Source organism: Lepidochelys kempii, chromosome 8 (genome assembly GCF_965140265.1).
Source record: "Lepidochelys kempii isolate rLepKem1 chromosome 8, rLepKem1.hap2, whole genome shotgun sequence".
In the NCBI taxonomy this organism is placed as follows: domain Eukaryota; kingdom Metazoa; phylum Chordata; order Testudines; family Cheloniidae; genus Lepidochelys; species Lepidochelys kempii.
Genome location: NC_133263.1, coordinates 98,257,786 through 98,271,401, shown reverse-complemented (window position 1 = coordinate 98,271,401; position 13,616 = coordinate 98,257,786). Strand labels below are relative to the sequence as shown.

Genomic DNA, 13,616 nt, shown 5'->3' with positions numbered 1-13,616 from the left:
CAAGGTGTTTCCTCCACACAGACTGCAGCTGCCTCCATGGCACTCTGAGACCAAGAAGTAAGGCCCACATCTTAGGCACCTAATTCCTATTGATTTCAAAGGAAGTTAGGTGCCTAAATACCCTGGAGGATGTGGGCCCAGAGACTTGGTCCAGTAAACTGGACCTGGGTCACTTGCACAGGTGTATGAAAATGTGCACTTTTATGTCCCACATAAAGATTTCCATCTGTATGCAACTGATTTTCAAAACCTCTGTTCCCCTCCTGCTTTCATGAAACAGCCATAACGGTTGGTACTGTACCTGCAGAAATGTGAGAGCCGCTCTCTGAAGCAAGCATTCAGCATAGCAAACTTCGGCATGAATTTCCTCTAGTGTGAAAGGGAGGAGAGGGAAAAGACACAACCAGACAACAGATTAATTAAAGAAGTAGTATTATACCCCCAAATAGGAAAACAGAATACAATAAATGCAAAGGGTGAGAAAACCTCAAAAAGAAAATCTGATCACAGAGTTTGTTTCTTTCAGGTTGTTGAACTAACCCCAAGTGATAGTAACACAAAATTGTTACCAAGTGGCTGCTCGGTGGCTATATGAAACGATCAGCCCAGATCTTGGCAGACAGGGGTCTAGAATACAGTGGTTATCACCAGAAATTGTAGCAGTCTCAGCAGAGAAATAAGGATGAAGGCTCTATTCAACAAAGCAAGTACTTAATTTTAAGCATATAAATCATCCCATCCCTATCCACTGAGGCATTTAAACGAAGGTGCTATACTGCATAGAGATGGGATAAGTCACATACTGAAGGTCAAGCATGTATTTAAGTGCTTTGCTGAACGAGGACCCACATGGGCACGGAGATGAATCTGTTGTCACCCTAGAAGAGTTACCTCCAAGCCAAGGAGAGGCACTTTGGTAAGATGGCATAAGCAAGCTTGCTTTGCCCCACTTGAATTCTAATCCTGGTTCTGCCACTCCTATACTGAGCAGGGAATGTGTTTGTATGATTTATTAATTCTGTATGAGATTACGAACCCTGTGTGTCTGTGTCAGGCTGCACACTCCATTCTGAATATGCAGCCTTTTGCCTTCTCTCTGCTGTTTGCCTCCATGTTGGGTTGAACATTCCAAAGGCTGGTAGCAAAAGAACAATAGAGGGTACCCAATCATTGGAAATCTATTCACATTAGACAAAAGAATGATCCTTGCCCAGAAAAACTAGTTTAGCAGGGGGCAAGTCACTTTGGCAACAAAGTCACCAGACAGGAGTTTGTGCTCATGAGGGGAACTGGCAAAGGTGTCACCTGACACAGGGCACTGAAGGTTTTTAAAAGGGTAGAGGCTAGTCTGCTTAGTGGCCAGCCATGTTCTCCAGTTCATGAGGGAGCAACCACTCACCATGTAACAGCCTGCATGAGTCAGGGGACACCATCCCTGCCTAGATCCACAGCTCCCAAGGGAAGGGTAAAATAGAAAGTGAGGGATATTGCCACTTCAGAAGTTTATTATTTTGTATGATCGGTACCTGTCCGTGCTTTACATGATTAAGGATAAAAAAGCATAAAGGTGTTAGACTTGGCAGAGTGCGGGTGTTGACTGCTTCACAACTAGTGTGTGCCCCTAAGAAAATTAAACTATAAATGAGAAGTTTCTCATCTCTGGGGAGTAGTTCTGGGGGAGGGGTGTGTTTAAGTCTTGGGGAGTGTGACGGGTCAGCACTGAACTTAGAGGGGCTAAGCAGCTGGACAGTAGGTTCTGACACTCGGAGGTGGTGCCAGATAGAAGATCAGCACCCTGAGAGTGTGCCTAGGGACCCTGAGAGTGGGGCAGTGGCTAGACTCCATTCAGGCTCCAGGAGCTCGAAATACCCAGCAGTCCAGCACCGCAGAGACTTGGATTCCCCTCCCAGCCCTCCTAGTGAGTGGCCAGGCACTGACTAGAATCTGTGACAACCAGTCACAGATGGAGGGGGCGGGAGGGTGCCATATCACTCAGCAATTTTGTTTTGTTCTGTTTGTTTGGGGGGGGTGTCTTTTTTCCTCCCCCCCCCCCCCCCCGAGCTGCTTGTGTGGGACAGCCAAAAACATTTTCCATCCTGGGTTGCAAAGCACATAGGTCAGCCCTGCATCAATCAACAGATTCGTAGGGTGGCATTAACGGAGGTCTTGAGGGAAGAGCTTTATTTTGTGCCCCTCCCACCCCAGGCTGAAGGCTATAATGATGCACAACAACAACTGGACAGAGGATGGTCACACACGATAAAAACGGCAGTGGCTCCAGAGTGAACATGTGGGCTATGCCCACTTTAAGCTCTTGAGCCAACCACCTCACAAATACAGAATTAATACAAAGAAAGAAAGAAAATACCACATCTGAATGCTGGGGAACTGGATCTTATACAAGAAGAGCCCAAAGAGCTGAAATGCTGGTTTCGTTTTTGGAAATGGATCGTTGAATACTACAATCTTACTTTAATTGCCTGCACGGTCCAACATACGTAGCTCTATGGAACACAAGCTCACATATTAAATGTAGTCCAACCCAAGGCTGAGTCGCCTTAATGTACTTCCTTCAGAGATCACGTTCAGCTTGTTTTGCGCAGTATTATGGTGTTGCCAACTCTCTAGATTTATTCATGAGTCTTGTGATATTTGGTGCAGGGATTTTAAGCTCAGGCTCCTGGAGTCATTTGGGAATCTCAGGGTTTCCTTTGTTTTTGTTTTTTTTTCATTATTAAGTTTCTAGCTCTTGTGATTATGGAGAAAAGTCTGAAAATTTGATCTGAGTGCACTCTAAAGGCTCAGAAACCAGAAGACAAATAAGAATCCCAATATTAGTATTCTTTAGTATATGTCATTATTTTTATGCCCATCTCATGATTTTTTGATACTTAACTCATGCTTTTTACATATGTAGGGGTGGCAAGCCTGTAATTACTTTCCACCTCCCACCCTTACGAGTTGATTCCTCTGATAGTCATGAGATCCTGTTCAGCAAATTATTAGCAGGTTAAACTATTTTGCGAGTGTCTGTCTACACTGACTGAAATACACACACACTCTTGCTTCTGTGACCAAATATAATCCAAGTGACGGACAAGATCATGAAACAAATATAATTTAGTATTATGTCCCTCCTAGATCTTGCGTAATAGTGCTAAGCTGTTTTAATCGCATGACCCTAACTCATTTAGTCCAACTGTGCATCATGCCCTTGATTAGTTGTTATAGTGTACTGTCTTTGCATACATTCACGTTTTTATTATCAAGGAAATGACCGTTTTTTAATAAAGAAAGAGATCTAATAGAGCATTACGTAACCATTTAAATTCAATTACTCAGCTACATGGACTGTGTTGCCCAGATGCAAACAAGCTAGAACTTGTACATTGCTATATGGAATTGGAATTACACTGTGTAATGAAACTGATGTCAGAGAACCAGCGCCTAGCGGGATTAGCAAATTTCAGATTTTATACATTTTCAATAAATACATTCATAGGAGCAAATGGCCACTCCTGGTCCCAAAAGAGCAGAAAACCCTGGCCATCACTAAACCTCTCCAAGACTCATCCTGCCCTGTGCACAAGTGCATATAAGAAAATATTGGCTTTGCAGCACGTCTGGAGGTTAACAGGCTCAAGCAGACTAAGATTTGAGGGATCCTCATGGAGAGTGCCCTGCTAGCAGGTCCCTCTCAATTAAAACAAGGCTGTTTCAGTTCGAGAGTCTCCACTGATTCCCACTTTGGCAATATCATACAGAGAGAGAGGCAATTTCTCCCAGAGGTGACACCCAACATCTTGAATTCCACCCAAAAGCCTACAGGCACCCAGTGGTAAGTGTCTGAAAAGATCCCAAACACCACCCACCATCACCATTGAATCTGTAAAGTTAGCCCTGCAAATTCCCATCAGTGAAAGACACAGGGGAAAAAAAACCCCAAACATTACATGAGCCAGATGGAACCTTACCTTCAGTAAAGTGTTCGAGGTTTTGTCTATGCACAAGGTTATTAAAAGAATCAGCTACAGTCGATTTCTTCCTAAACCTAATGGGGAAGAAAAACAAGTCTGGTCATTCTTAACAAGAAGGGGAATCACTGAAAAACTTATACCATTTACCTGGCTTTCCACACTGCCACAAACACACCTCCACTCCAGCTTGCACCCACCCACTGTTATCTCACCTTTTATGTTGTAAATTGCACCAGAAATCTGCTAGTCTCCTTATTATGGCCATTATCAGGCCATCAGGCCATGTATCAGGCCATTATTTTCATACAGATGTAACACCTCAAAGCAAAATTGGATGACAATGAAAACTTCAGCACTAAACATCTGCTAAAATAGGACGGATTCTGACTTGCATTGAAGATCTCCTTATTCTGTGACGAGTCCTATTGACGTCAATGGGACTACACGTGGAGTAGTTACATCTGCTTTGGGGTACTGTATTGCTGCCCATCACTGTGGTGTCTGAAAGCCTTCTGTGCAAAATGGATTAGGTACTTTTCTATTGCCACAGGACTTCACAGGGTCCATTTCTTAAGCCTGGAAAGCTGTCCTTGGGATAGGGGCTTTTTGCCTGGTTGTTTGTGTGTAGCGAAAGGAGAGCTGTGTGTTGTTCTGATTATGCTGGAACTACCTTCAAACAGGAAGGTTTTGCAGTGTTCTCTAAAAGCAATCAGATTCTAGATTCATCTACTCTTCAAATGCATTCTGCAGCTTGAGCCTGAAAAATGAAAAAGGCTTTTCTCCAACTCTTATGTGATTCATTCTGGGCTTTCGCAAAAAGAAAAGGAGTACTTGTGGCACCTTAGAGACTAACCAATTTATGTGACCTGTGTAGTCTCACAGAAGTGCAACTGTCATGACAATTCATAGACGGAGATATGAATCAGCTAACATGGGCCAGCCATGGGTGTTTAACTGCAGTGTAGACATACCCTAATGTAACTGAGATCTGATTAATTGATCTGGTTAGTCGTGAAGTGCTACTCATGGTGAGTAAGGATATCAGAATTTGTCTCTATTGAAGCCAACACAACCAAGAAGATTGTCCTCAAAATAAAGGGCCTCAATTCCCTAAGAAAACCCCTCAGAGAAAACGTGCTAACAGACGCCTTTCAGCATGCCTGAATTTCAATTCACTGAAGAGTGGTCAGTTTGGATGAGCTATTACCAGCAGGAGAGTGAGTTTGTGTGTGTATGGGGGTGGGGGGGATGTGAGAACCTGGATTTGTGCAGGAAATAGCCCAGCTTGATTGTCATGCACATTGTGTAAAGAGTTGTCACTTTGGATGGGCTATCACCAGCAGGAGAGTGAATTTGTGTGGGGGGGTGGAGGGTGAGAAAACCTGGATTTGTGCTGGAAATCACTTTAGATAAGCTATTACCAGCAGGACAGTGGGGTGGGAATAGGTATTGTTTCATATTCTCTGTGTATATATAAAGCCTGCTGCAGTTTCCACGATATGCATCCGATGAAGTGAGCTGTAGCTCACGAAAGCTTATGCTCTAATAAATTGGTTAGTCTCTAAGGTGCCACAAGTCCTCCTTTTCTTTTTGCGAATACAGACTAACACGGCTGTTACTCTGAAACCTGAATTTCAATAGAAACTGAGAGCTCTGAAGACCTTGCAGAATTAGCCCAGAGGTTGCCATAATTGCCTACTAACACCTTCACATTAATCTTTCCCAAAAAGGAAGATTAGTGATGAGAGATTGTTAGTGACAAGAGAAGGTTTCATAAGCAAGAGCCTAACAATCGCTTCCAATAAGGCCCCACTGTCTCTCCCTCTGGATTTCACCATCTCAGGAGCTCACTCATTGAAAAGGCAGCCCATCGCATGAAAGTTTCCATGTATTTCCAAAAAAACACAGTAACCTATCTTGGCTAAAGCCCAAGAAGAGAAGATTTCACATTTGTTCTTGCCATGCAAACCTCTGCCAGTATTCAGGCTGACAATCTGATCTCAATCTAAGAGATCTTGGGCCATTTGAGTTATTGACTTACATTTCAACCATTAACTCACTCAGTACTTCTCCCTTGTTCCCTTCACTGAAACAACAATTGGGATTAGACACAGTGAAAATTGTGTAAATAAAGAAACTATCTGTTAATATGCAATAATTTGCTAAACTTTCAATTTATTCATTTTTCTTTTTGTAGTGAAATTTGAAATTACCCTGCAGTACCAGAATAACACCAGTAAATTACAAAAGAAAATGAATTCAAACAGAAGACCTATATTCAATCAGCTAGTTTGAAGAATACTGTTTATCAGCAGTATACTGGTCAATAACAATACTAAGTAACCCTCACAATCTCATACAAAATAAGGTAGAAAAGTCTTACTCCATGAAATAGTTTAAAAACATTTTGTGCTAATCCATGTTTCATTAATAACATAATTGGCCACATTTGGCTGTTCATTGTGGTTTGGCTTTGAATCTATAATAATAGCTATTTGTACTTATGTTTATTACAAGGGCAGCATTTATCAGAGCTGATGAATGGAGAGACAGGCACTTAAATGAATATGGAAGTGAACAGGTGAATAAAGTGCAGCAACAGGACAGAGTTGTACATGCTGCCACCCTGTCTTCTCCTTGCATTCTGTCCACTAACAGGAGGAAATGTAAACCACATGTAGTATTGCCAACCTCAAGAGATCAAAAATCATGAGTCAGACCCCCACCCCCCAAAATCATGAGATTTTTAAAACTCCAGCTAATCATGATTTATACAGTCTGTTGCTTGACTTTTTCATTACACTCTACTTCTCTGCCAATGTGTGAGAGATCATTCCAGGTTGAATAGCCAATCTTTAATGCTCACAAAAATGCACGCCTCTCCATCTGCTCAGATGGAGACTCCCATTTCCCTAAGGGCTTGTGTACACTTACCAGGGGATCGATGTGCAGTGATTGATGCACTGGCGGTTAATTTAGTGGGTCTAGTGAAGATCCACTAAATTGACCACAGATCGCTCTCCTGTTGACTCCTGTACTCCACTTGCATAATGTGGACCCCGCCATAAGCAGATCTAAGCTATGTCGATTTGAGTTACGCTAATCACGTAACTCAAATTGTGTAGCTAAGATCGACTTTTCCCTTTAGAGTAGACAAGGCTTAAAACAGTAATAGGAAACGGATGGCAGTTCCCCTATCTTGACTCTCTCCTGTCCTAGTTTATTTGCTTTGATAAAAAGGAGGACTGGATGGTAAATAGTTTGAGTACCATTGACCTAATTAATGCATCATGATTCACACTCAGCACACAGAACTTACATTACTTTATCAGGTTGATGAGTTACAGATATTCACATTAAAGACCTTTATATTAACTCCCGCTTTCCCAGTTTAGCTGTTGAGTAAACTCACATGTTTATAGAAAAGGAGGACTTGTGGCACCTTAGAGACTAACCAATTTATTTGAGCATAAGCTTTTGTGAGCTACAGCTCACTTCATCGGATGCAATCCGATGAAGTGAGCTGTAGCTCACGAAAGCTTATGCTCAAATAAATTGGTTAGTCTCTAAGGTGCCACAAGTCCTCCTTTTCTTTTTGCGAATACAGACTAACACGGCTGTTACTCTGAAACCTGTCGCATGTTTATGTAGTCCTGCAATAAAAGAACTGATGATGGATTCACAAATAAGCATGAAATAACTAATCAGTGTTAGCAAATGGGCAGCTATCCAGTGAGCAGCCCCCTCAGGAACAGAGTTATATAATCCCTTTCGTTAAATATTTCAGAAAAATTAAGTATTGAAAGTATTTGTAATATTCCATAATGACAGTGTTTCTATACAAAACCTTATTGTCAGAGATCCTAGAGACCATCCCTTCATGGCCATCCACTAGGACGGCTAGGAGGGGACTCCAAGCCTTTGCTGCTGTAGATCCCCGGGATGTATTAAGCATTTGGAGCCTCAATGGAGTCCAGCCACTGCCCAAATCTTGAGGTCCCTAAGCACACTCTCAGGGCACAGACTTTCCATCTGGCACCCCCATTCTGAGCGTTGGAACCTGCTGTCCAGCCACGCTAGCCCCTCTGGGCACATCCCTGACTCCTCATTACTTAAACACGCTGCTCTCCCAGAACTCTGCCCAACAGCTGGAGAGCTTCTGGTTTACAATTTAACTCCGTTAGGGGTGTGCAGTAGCTGTGCAGTCACATACATACACACACACACACACCAACTTTAAAAAGTGCCAGGGGGTGCTCAAACCCCACACCGCCTCTTCCCGCCCCCACACCGCCTCTTCCCGCCCAGTTCCACCCCCTCCCCCAAACGCACCGCGTCCTCGCTCCTCCCCTCTCAGCATCCTGCACGCCGTGAAACAGGTGATTGTGGCGGCTGGGAGGCACTGATACATGGGGCCTGCTGTTGGGTGGGAGGCACTAGGGAGGGAGGGAGTTGATGGGGGGCTCCCCATGGGTGCTCCAGCCCCGGAGCACCCAAGAAGTTGAAGCCTATGTGCACACACACACACCATGTTCAATCTATCAATTTTAGGCTATTTTCTCCTTAATTATACAAAGCACAGGAGAGTACAGATCATAAAAACAATAAAACACCCTAAACACAGTGTCCCTCACTAGCTCATCTCCCTTGGGAGATCATCTGTGTTCAGTCAGTCAGGGTCTTTTATCGTATTGTCTACCCTGCTCCTGCAGCAGCCTCCCTCATCCTACTCTGGTGCAAGATAGCTCTCTCCTCCAGTTTCCATTTCCACCTGAGAGTCCCTTTATAGACTCCTGCTGGGGACATCTGCCTCTTTTGTTCTCCTCCTGGTAACTTTCCATTACTTCCAAACTCCCCTTCTGCCTTCAGATAAATGGAGGAAGTGTCTTCATCCAGCTAGAGCAAATCCTTTATGTGATGATCATTCACCATTGTCTTTGGCCTGGCTGGCAGAGACATGATACAACCCTGCTAATGTAGCATTGCTGTAGCCGTGAAGGTCCCAGGATATGAGAGAGATAAGGCAGGTGAAGTAATATCTTTTATGGGACCAATTTCTGCAGTGAGAGAGACATGCTTTTGAGCTACACAGAGCTCTTCTTCAATTCCTGGGGGATCCACATACATATAGGCTTTCCATGGCACAGTGATTTCATGATGCAATTTCATAAAATCATCCACAATTCGGAAGTGGTACAGACAGAATCCCCAGTTCCTCACACTTACATTCATCATTCATATAAGCAATGTCACAGTAAAAACAATGGGATTGGTTTAGCTTTTTGCATGAAGCAACACTTCCTTGACTCTGCCTCCATCCCGCACTTCCGTTCTGCCTCCTCCTGCTCTGGACCCACCACAATCCCCTCCCCATCCCTCTCTTCTGCTCCCAAAGTCTGCCCCTGCTCCCCCACACTCTCCCCATCCACCCTTCAGTGTCTCTGTTGCTCCTCACAGTCCCTGACTGTGTCCTGTCAGCCCCCGACCCATAGAGTGGCAGCCATTTTGCCTACAGGCCTGGCTTCAGCTCAACTGAAAACAACAAGGGGCAGCAGCCAACTTTATATAGGGCTGCCTCACATCCACGTGCAGATAGATCGTAGGGAAGTGGCGGCCATCTTGCTGGTGTCGGCCCCACTGACAGTAATAGGAGATGGAGGCTATTTTGAATAAGGGAAAATTTGTGAGTTGGTGCCTTGCATCATGTTTTCATGAGACAGCTAAAAGCCACCCCAAAATCACTAGAGTCATGATAAAATCATGGGAGTACTGCACATGTCCTTCCTTCATCTACAAATCTGTCATGACTTCTCAGAGGAGGGCACCAACTGCCCAATGTACTTCTCCATACTTACTTTTGACAGGTGGCTTGAGCTTCTTTCATTGTGTTTCCTGCATTCAGCATGTCCTGGGCATCAAAGGTCATCATGGCTTGCATTTCCAGTATGGTAGCATGCGTCAGTGCGTGATACATACTGTCCTTAGTTCTGTTTATTAAAAAAAAAAAGACATGAGTGCAGGTGACAAATTTAACACAAGATTAATTTTCAAAAAAACAACACTCTAGGGGCATATTAATCTGATGGGGACTCAGGTCTAAACAAATGTGCTAGTAATCAAGCACAATATGGTACGTACAAAGGATTAATTTTTGCTGGAAAATACAAACACTCTGTATATGGCCTACATTCATATTTGTGCATCAAGTCATTCTTCTATCTATAATTTTAATAGCTATGCTAAGATACTACAATGAAGATCACAGTGTAGATGCCTAAAATGTGTCAGTGGAAGTTTTGGGTGCCCAAGGGATGTAGGATCAGGCTCTGAAGTTTCTTTTGTTTTGGGATAACTGTTTTTGCATGAGTTCTCCACTGAGCACCATGATGTGTGCTGCAAGCTGAGACAATTTCCTTCTACTTTGGGAGAGTTACACAGAATAATCAAGATGATGAGTAATGTGATAACACAATTATAGCCAAAGAACATTTAACATGAAACTAACCTTACTTTCAGAACTGTTACAGACTTGGTCAAATGTCTCAGCCTTTCACTCCTATGTCTGTATTCCCACCTTTCACTCTCAATTTGTCCAACTTGAATACACTTCCCAAACCACAGACACTGTGGGATTTCACATGGCCCTTTATAAGGCATTTTTTCAATCCTTTAATTATTCTCATGTCTCTTCTCTGAACTGTCTCCAATTTTTCAACAACCTTCCTGATGTGTACAAACCCGAACTGGACACCATATTCCAGTAGCAGTCAAACCTGTACCAAATATGGAGGTAATATAATCTCTCCACTACTATTTGATATTCCCATTTATACATCAATGGATTGCATTAGCCCTTTTAGCCACAGGGTTGCACTGGGAGCTCATGTTCTTCTGATTATCCATCTTGACCTTCAAGTTTTTTTCGCCCAGAGTCACTACTTCCCAGGAGAGAGATCCCCATTCTGTAAGTGTGGCCTCCACACTCTGTTCCTGGAGACAGGACTCTACATTTGGCTGTATTTAAACACATTTTTTGCTTGCACCTAGCTTACCAGGTGAAGCGCCTCGCTCTGTATCAATGACTTAATGTTCTTCCTTATTTACCACTCCCCAAATCTTTGTGTGATCTGCAAACTTTATCAATTTATGTTTTCTTCCAGGTCACTAATAAAAATATTAAATAGCATAGAGCCAAGAAATGATTCCTGGAGGCATCCTCAAGAAATACATACATTTAATGATGACTACCCATTTACAATTATATTTTGAGACCTACCAACTAGCCGTTCTTTTTTCTATAAATTAATTTTTAAAATATATTCAGAGGATGTAATGGAGATTCCCACAACTGAGCCATTCTTTTTAGGTAGCAAATCTGAGGAACTATCCCAGATTGAGGTGTCCATAGAAATGGTTTTGGAACAAACTGATAAATTAAGTAGTAATAAGTCATCAGGACCAGTTGGTATTCACCCAAAAGTTCTGAAGGAACTCAAATATGAAATTGTAGAACTACTAACTGTGGCCGTGTTTTCCCTAGGAATTGAAATTGGGGGTGGGGGGTGTTGGAATATTCAGGGGGGATGAAGGCCAACGAGGGTTGAGAACGTGAGGGCGAAGGTGGGCTGTACGGCAAAAGAGTAAAAACTAAAAAATATTTCACGACCATTTTATTAGATTTAACTCATATTTTAAAACCTTCACAAAAATTAAAGTTGGCTGCTCAAGCCTACTATGGAGCACTATAAAAAATGGTTTGGTGTCTGACATACCATCGTAGGATGTCCTACAACACAGCCTCTAACAAGACCAGGCTGTCCCATACACCAGGTAACAGGTAACAGGATTGTTTACCTTTACACTGAGAAAGTTGGCAAGGCACCAACATCTGCATGTGGTGTGTGTCCAGGAAGACTTCACTGTGTTCATGCTGTGCACCCTAAAGTCCTTCTGAAGTTGTCAAAAACAAAGAAGCGTGTTAGCAGAGCCTAATGGCAGTTCCATGTGTGCTAAATGTATCCGTGACAGAATCAAACGAGCTTTCCTTATTGAGGAGCAGAAGATTGTTGTGAAAGTATTGAAGGCACAAGCACAGAGTCGGAAATCTAAGTGAATCTCTTTGTATTGTCTGCCTAATAAATAAAAATTCAACTTAAAAAAAAATTAAAATTAAAAAAAACGAAGCACTATATCTACAGCTTTCTTGGTTTCTTGTAATTTTGCACGTTTCATGTCTTCTTGTGTGTCTGGTACTTCCAGTCCTTCATGATATGTTCATGGTCACCCCATCTCAAAAAAGATATACTGGAATTGGAAAAGGTTCAGAGAAGGGCAACAAAAATTATTAGGGGTATGAAACAGATTCCATATGAGGAGAGATTAAAAAGACTGGAACTTTTCCTCTTGGAAAAGAGATGACTAAGAGGGGGTATAATAGAGGCTTATAACATCTTGACTGGTGTGGAGAAAATGAATAAGGAAGTGTTATTTACCCCTTCACTTAACACAAGAACCAATGAAACAAGGGGTCACTCAATGAAATTAATAGGCAGCAAGTTTAAAACAAACAAAAGGAAATATTTCTTCACACAGTACACAGTCACCTGTGGAACTTTTTGGCAGGGATGTTGTGAAGGCCAAAATTAGAACCGGGTTCAAAAAAGAACTAGCTAAGTTCATGGAGGTTAGGTCCATCAATTACTATTAGCCAGGATGGGCAAGGATGCAATACCATGCTCTGCGTGTCCCTAGCCTCTGTTTGCCAGAAGTTGGGAGTGGATAACAGGGGATAGATCACGTGATGATTCCTTGTTCTGTTCTTTCCCTCTGAAGCACCTGGAATAGTCACTGTTGGAAGACAGGATACTGGGATAGATGGACCATTGGTCTGACTCAATATGGCTGTTCTTACATAAAAAATAATTAAAATAATCAAAAAGTTTAGTACAGAAACTCCCCAAGATAATGACCTCTTGAGCTAGCGATGATGTGGGATAATGACCTTGGCAAATAATGCATTTTTAAAATCTTGGTCTACTAGGAAATCTGGATTTGTGCTGGAAATGGCCCACCTGTTGATCACTTTAGATAAGCTATTACCAGCAGGACAGTGGGGTGGGAGGAGGTATTGTTTCATGATTTCTGTGTGTATATAAAGTCTGCTGCAGTTTCCACGGTAAACATCTGATGAAGTGAGCTGTAGCTCACGAAAGCTCATGCTCAAATAAATTGGTTAGTCTCTAAGGTGCCACAAGTACTCCTTTTCTTTTTGCGAATACAGACTAACACGGCTGTTCCTCTGAAACCTACTCCTTTTCTTTTATATTTATTAAGTTTCCCAGTCACAAATCTAGCATTCTGGAGCGAAGTCACTAAAACATAGTGCTCTGGCCGCTGTTGTTTGTGGTGCCACCTTTCACTCTATTGCTCCGTCCCAATGGCCCTGCACTGTCACCTTCTGCTGCCACCTGCCACTGTGACCTCTGGGAGTCGGTCTCTTGAGGTTCCACCGGCTCTCGGTGATTTCAGCTGAGCTCTCAGTGGGGGAACCTCGCTGCTAGTGCAGGCTGAGCCGTCTCTTCCAGCAAAACACTGTGTCACAGCAGGTCTAAGCACTTGGACCTGATTCTCAGTGATTTC

General features: G+C 42.8%; 1 protein-coding gene and 1 pseudogene across 1 annotated transcript in view; one reads left to right on the top strand and one right to left on the bottom strand.

Annotated features, from left to right (window-relative positions):
* TTC39A (tetratricopeptide repeat domain 39A) overlaps positions 1–13,616 on the bottom strand; it is a 67,597-nt gene that overhangs the window by 35,730 nt on the left and 18,251 nt on the right. The window contains exons 3-5 of the mRNA XM_073357750.1: positions 9,833–9,964; positions 3,975–4,051; positions 302–369 (exon numbers count right to left, since the gene is read on the bottom strand). Coding sequence (XP_073213851.1) covers positions 302–369; positions 3,975–4,051; positions 9,833–9,964 — 277 coding nt within the window. The remainder of the gene's footprint in view (positions 1–301; positions 370–3,974; positions 4,052–9,832; positions 9,965–13,616) is intronic.
* LOC140916601 (large ribosomal subunit protein eL34-like) lies at positions 11,729–12,134 on the top strand (annotated as a pseudogene).